This window comes from Hyaena hyaena, unplaced genomic scaffold (assembly GCF_003009895.1).
Source record: "Hyaena hyaena isolate Hyena2069 unplaced genomic scaffold, ASM300989v1 scaffold_565, whole genome shotgun sequence".
Classification (NCBI taxonomy): domain Eukaryota; kingdom Metazoa; phylum Chordata; class Mammalia; order Carnivora; family Hyaenidae; genus Hyaena; species Hyaena hyaena.
Genome location: NW_024081196.1, coordinates 1125859 through 1132338, shown reverse-complemented (window position 1 = coordinate 1132338; position 6480 = coordinate 1125859). Strand labels below are relative to the sequence as shown.

Below are 6480 nucleotides of genomic sequence, written 5' to 3'. Positions count from 1 at the left end.
TGGGAGGAGAGAGCGGACAGAGTAGGCACCGGGCAGTCTCCAACCACTGGGACCAGAGCGAGCGCTTTCCAGGGAAACAAACTCCGCATAAATAACTGAGTTTGGAGTGCAGTGCTCTCAGAGGCTCGGGGCGCACCTCCCCAGCGTCTTTCGAGCTGAAAAAGAGCCGAGCCGGGAAAGAGGGCGGCAGCGGGAGCGAGAGCAGCTCGGGTGGCGGTGGGACGCAGTACCTGCAGACTCCCGCAAGAGGGACGCGGGGCGCAGCGAGAGGGGCGCAGCGCGCGGAGCCCAGCGAGCGGGTCCCAGCGCGCGCGGAGGAGAGCGCGCGACGGGAAAGCAGCCCTCGCCAGCGGAGGCGGGAAGACAGCTGGCCTCCGTGGAGGCCGCAGAGGCGCTGCATGGACGGCATGCGTTCCTCCGGAGCCCCCGCCGCGGGGCCCGCGGACAACTCCAGCCAGGGCTGGCCCCTGTCAGCCGGTGGTGTCAACGGCAGCGGGGAAGCGGAGGCGCTCGGGGAAGGCGGCAGCCCCCAGGCGGACGCGCGCAACGAGGAGCTGGCCAAGCTGGAGATCGCCGTGCTGGCTGTGACTTTCGTGGTAGCCGTGCTGGGTAACAGCAGTGTGTTGGTGGCGCTGCACCGCACGCCTCGCAAGACGTCCCGCATGCACCTCTTCATCCGCCACCTCAGTCTGGCCGACCTGGCCGTCGCTTTCTTCCAGATGCTGCCGCAGATGTGCTGGGACATCACCTACCGTTTCCGCGGGCCCGACGGGCTGTGCCGCGTAGTGAAGCATCTGCAGGTGTTCGGCATGTTCGTGTCGCCCTACATGCTGGTGGTCATGACCGCCGACCGTTACATTGCGGTGTGCCACCCTCTGAAGACGCTGCAGCAGCCGACGCGCCGTTCGCGCCTCATGATCGCTGCTGCCTGGGTGCTGAGCTTCGTGCTGAGCACACCGCAGTACTTCGTCTTCTCCATGGTCGAAGTGAACAACGTCACTAAGGCCAAGGACTGCTGGGCCACCTTCATCCAGCCCTGGGGTCCCCGCGCCTATGTGACCTGGATGACGGGTGGTATCTTCGTGGCGCCCGTGGTCATCCTGGGTACCTGCTATGGCTTCATCTGCTACCACATTTGGAGCAACGTCCGCGGAAAGGCGGCTTTGATCCCCGGAAAGGGCGCCGAGGGCGCGAGTGGCGCTTTGCATAAGGGGTTCCTGCTCACACCGTGTATCAGCAGCGTGAAGACTATTTCCCGCGCCAAGATCCGCACAGTGAAGATGACTTTTGTGATCGTGACAGTTTACATCGTTTGCTGGGCTCCCTTCTTCATCCTCCAGATGTGGTCTGTCTGGGATGAGAAGTTTGTTTGGATCGGTAGGTGTCAGGAGAAAGGAGGAAAGTGCAGGAATTCGGCTATGTGTGTGGTGGGGGTTGTGTGTATGTGTGGCGGGGTACATTTCATAATATCCTCTGGGGCAGTAGTTGTTAAACTTCTGCGTGCCTAGCTTTGGGTGAAATTACCAAAACGGCAGGTTTCTGGGGGTCTCCACCCCCCGACATTTTAATTCAGTAGCTCTAGAGTGGGGCCCAGGAATGTGCATTTGTAGCCTGCAGTGATCCTACGACAAATCCAGAAACTGTGCCCTAGAGTTAACCACGCAACTACAAAACGTGATAATGACTTTTTGCCAGATCACTAACCACTGCACTAATACCCTGCCTTTAAGTCTATTGGACTCACAGAAATATTTCTACTGTAACCACTGCTTTTTACTAGTTTGTGAAAAGTATCACAATTAATACAAAAATTTTGTAGAAATGCCCCAAGGGCAAAGATAAACTGATGTGTTTTTTCCTGAAGATTCTTAGAAGTCAATAATTCTAATTAGCATTTAGTGTTCCATTTCTTATCATCTTTTAATTTTTTTCTAAAAATTACTCTAACACCTTTTTTTTGGTATTTTAAGGCAAGGTTGTTGATAAACTCTAAATTTTTTAAACTAATTAATTCGTCTTTCAGCATTAACTTAACCACACAGCTGTATGCCTCCCCCACAGAACCCTTGCAAAGGTTTATGGAGGATATTCTCTACACCTACTAGTTTGATTCTAATTCTTCCACAAACTAAGGAAACTAACTTCAAAAGAACCCCACCCCACTCCAAAAAAACACATTAGTTAATATTGGTTCTTGAAAAAAGTCATTTCCTTTTAGTGAGTAAAAAAAACAACTTTTCAAATAAAATATATTACAGGAATGTTACCAACATCAGCTATAGTTGGGACATAGGTATCTGGGAAGAACTATCTCCTTTTGTTATTTGAGATTGTGGTAGGGAGTCTATGTGATTTGGTTTGGAAGTTACATATGCAGATAAAATATTTACGAGTGAATTTAATTCAAACAAGTAAAAATACCTGCATGGCTATCATATCACTGATAATAAATAATACAATGTAAATGCTATATTTCTGGTTTACCATTTCCGGTCTTGCTTGATCTCAGCAGCCTCTTAATTATTGCCAAATAACAAATTCAGTCTAATTATTGCTAAATTATTTCAGAATTTAGACATACTTTCTAAAAACTTCTCTACCTGTGCATAAGTATGCTGATGATTTTCATTCTTTTTGAATACAGTCTTTAACCATGGATCATGATCACCTTTAGGAGTAGAATCTTAGCACAAAGTATGATTAAATAACCTGTAATTTATTTCAGCATAACAACAGTGAAAAGACCCACGTTTATAGTTAATAATCAAGAAAAAGTTAGTGCTTCCTGATTATTCTTAACTTTCGAAAAGGTATGTTATCAGTGTCATAGTTCTGTGAAAGATCATAATATTTATGTCGTATACCAGTGCAAATTAGCATAAAATATTTCAAAAACTTGTTGGAATTTCCTAATTCAGCTGTTCTTAATATAATTTAATTGTCCAAACTACAAAGATGGTTTTCTTTTAAAATCAAAGAAACTATAGAAAGTTAACAACATCAACAACAAAACCCACAGGAAATAACTCCAGAAACAACCAAATAATGCATCCTTCAGGGACCGATTACTACTGTTCCCTTATGTATAGTTTTCTTACTACAAAATGTGTTTAATACTTAAAAATTTAGAACTACTTAACATTGTCCATATGCCATACTTTTGCCTTAGTTGTTAAGATGAATCCAATTTTATATATGTGGCTATAGACTTCAAATTTCATTAAAATTGCAGCCATTCTATAAGTGCTGTGTCTGTTAGCACATACTAATGCTAGTATAAAGAATACAAAATTTTTTAAAAATAAATTATTTCACATTCTTAACTTCTTAAAAGTCCCACTCATTCTACTGAGATATTTTTAAGTGGTTTAAGATATTTGAATGAACGTCAGTGCATTTTGCTTATGAAAATATTTCAACACCAAGCAGTTTCCAGACACCAGCCATTTCCCTAATTAATAAACAACATACTTCATTTTCTATATTAACCCATAACTTTTCCTTACTTTTAAGAATCAGTAGAAAAATGAGTTTACCCAGTGCTCAGTGACTTTGACTATTTAAATAATCTCCCCTTATATTTTTTGTACAGAATCAGAAAACCCAGCCATCACCATCACTGCATTACTGGCTTCCTTGAATAGCTGCTGTAATCCCTGGATATACATGTTTTTTAGCGGCCATCTCCTGCAAGACTGTGTCCACAGCTTCCCATGCTGCCAAAACATGAAGCAAACATTCAACAAAGAAGATTCTGACAGTATGAGCAGAAGACAGACTTCTTATACTAACAACCGGAGCCCGACAAACAGTATGGGTACATGGAAGGACTCGCCTAAATCTTCCAAGTCTGCCAAATTCATTCCAGTTTCAACCTGAGCCCACATTCATGCAGCCTGACTCTTGTAGCGGACTTTAGGTCCACTGGCTGAATCCAGATAGAAATCATGAGAACAAATGAACTTTTAAGATATAAGTGTCAATAAGTTTGTTGAGTACAAGACTGTTTCTAGTTGCATTTTCTCATTGCTATGACCAGAAGTTATGAACTCTTTTATATGGGACGTTAATGAAAAATTAAAATTTTCAAAAATAAAAAAATGCTACACTAAAATTCACAGGCCTAATTTTCATAAATATAATAGAAGTTATAGTTCTAAAGGAAAAAACAAAACCACCCTTGCTTTACATTCTGTTGTTGGTTTCCTTTCATTTCTTTTCTTTTTATTATGGACAGAACTATGGCTTGACTGGTTTAGAAGTCATACGTGTAGGGGCATTATTTCTAAACAAAGTGAGCTCATCATAGGCCTTAGTGTTTGAAAGGAATTAGAAGAACCTTCAGAGACATTTTTTCCATCCAATAAAAATCAGTTTATGCATCAGAAAACGCAGCCCCAGGCGCACCTGCAGGGCTCAGTTGATTAAGCATCTGACTTCGGTTCAGGTCATAATCTTGCAGTTCGAGAGTTCGAACCCCACGTCCTGCTCTGTACTGACAGCTCAGAGCCTGGAGCCTGCTTCAGATTCTATGTCTCCCTTTCTCTCTGCCCCTCCTCTACATTCTCTCTTTGTCTCTCTTTCAAAAATAAACATCAAAAAAAAGCAAAGCAAAGAAAAGAAAAGAAAAATACAGCCTCAAACAGTGGCCTGGAGATGGGTTGGTGCCTTGGACAGGCATGAGTGCTTGGGGCACATGGAGCAGGGGTGCTTGGTTCAGAGCAGAAAGAGAAAAGTTCTTTTAAATGCTAAATTTCAAAATGGTACTTTAGGACTGGCAGTTCCCTCCTTGTTTTAGGCTCCTCGTGTTTTACCTGTTGTGGAAAGTATACTTTATTAAGAAGATGCTGAAGGTTAGAGCAAATATTGTCAAATGTCTAATAAAATCTTTTACCTCCCACTGCGAGGCCATTTTAAATTCAAATTTGTATAAAGAATATCCAGTTTCATTAGAAGAGTAGAAATGGATACTGTGAGGCCATTTTAAATTCAAATTTGTATAAAGAATATCCAGTTTCATTAGAAGAGTAGAAATGATTGCCCAAGGTACTATGTAGGCTTTTTCTAGAACACTGTAAATATATTTTGACCAGTGTTAAAAGGTATCCTGTGCTGTGGTGGATATTAACATGATTATTACTTCATGTCTGGGGTGTCCAGATTTATAAATAAGAGTCTCCTGCGGAGGCTGGGTGGCTCAGTCGGTTAAGCATCCAACTTCGGCTCAGGTCATAATCTCACGGTCCGTGGGTTTGAGCCCAGTGTTGGGCTCTGTGCTGACAGCTCAGAGCCTGGAGTCTGCTTTGGATTCTTTGTCTCCATTTCTCTCTACACCTCCCACACTCTCTGTCTCTCTCAAACATAAACATTAAAATTTTTTTTTTAATTTATAAATAAGAGTCCTCAAGAGTAACTCAAGATATAGAATGTCCCTTCTTGTTTAATTAAAAATTATTTGGTCTTTCCTTCCAGTCTTCCAATCAACTCACAGTTACATATAGTAGAGAGGCACGGTTGGGTGGAATGAGGGTAGAGATGGGGGAAAAAATTTGCTCTACACCTAGTATAGTTTCCTTTGTTATTAAATGCATGACTTTGGCAAATTGCTTAAGCACACATAAAACCTTCTATCTCCTTGGCTGTACCGTGAGGTTGATAACATCTCACAGGGTTGTTGTGAGGACAAAATTAACTCAAAGGTGTGAAAAGATCTTCCTGAACTGTCAAGTGCCAGTTGCTTTTACTATAGTCTTAGGGTCTTCAGAATCAAACAGCTTTTTCCTGTTTACTTTCCATTAAGCAGAATTTATTGGTTTCATGTCTGGGATATAAAATCCTAGAATTTAAATATAGCTCTGCTGAATCATTGGAAAGCATTGCCGGCAGCCACTAAGCCTGACTCCTGCCTAACCAAAGTTTTCCAATTCAAAGATAAAACTTGCTTGCCTTTAAATGCACATAAATCATGGTGCACCTGGGTGGCTCAGTCTGTTAAGCATCAGACTTTGGCTCAGGTCATGATCTCATGGTTTATGAATTTGAGCCTTGCATTGGTGTTCTGTGCTGAGAGCCTGGAGCCTACTTTGGATTCTGTGTCTCCTTCTCTCTCTCTCTCTCTCTGCCCCTGCCCTGCTTGCACTCTGTCTCTCTCTGTCTCTCTCTCTCTTTCAAAAATAAACATTAAAAAAATATGAAATAAATAAGTGCGGGTAAATGAAAGACTGCCAAGAGCATCAATTTATTTTCTTTCTAAACAGAGATAAATTACAGCACTACCTGACTGCTGTTACTGCATTTTTCATTAATGGAACCCAGTGTTTTTTTTCCAAGCTATTTTGTCTGGCTCCTTCTCCTTTTGAGAGATCATGCAATGATTTGAGAATATATCATAAATATTTTTCACCCCTAAGAGGAATTAATAGCTATTTTAATAGCATTATTGTTGGTTTTTTAATTTAATTTAATTTAATTTTTATTTTT

At 42.1% G+C, this 6480-nt stretch overlaps 1 protein-coding gene across 1 annotated transcript; it reads left to right on the top strand.

The window, feature by feature from the left end:
• Positions 1–398: 398 nt before the first annotated feature.
• AVPR1A (arginine vasopressin receptor 1A) lies at positions 399–4059 on the top strand. Its single transcript, XM_039256224.1, has 2 exons — positions 399–1377; positions 3593–4059. Exons 1-2 carry the CDS (start codon positions 399–401, stop codon positions 3877–3879), a joined length of 1266 nt encoding a protein of 421 aa, XP_039112155.1. The 3' UTR covers positions 3880–4059.
• Positions 4060–6480: the final 2421 nt, after the last annotated feature.

What these genes read in the sequence shown, in the direction of transcription:
- AVPR1A (XM_039256224.1), top strand. Translation starts at nt 399, where the DNA reads ATGGACGGCATGCGTTCCTCCGGAGCCCCCGCCGCGGGGCCCGCGGAC. An exon ending in TGAGAAGTTTGTTTGGATCG is followed by an intron (nt 1,378 to 3,592) that starts GTAGGTGTCAGG and finishes TTTTTTGTACAG; the next exon opens with AATCAGAAAACCCAGCCATC.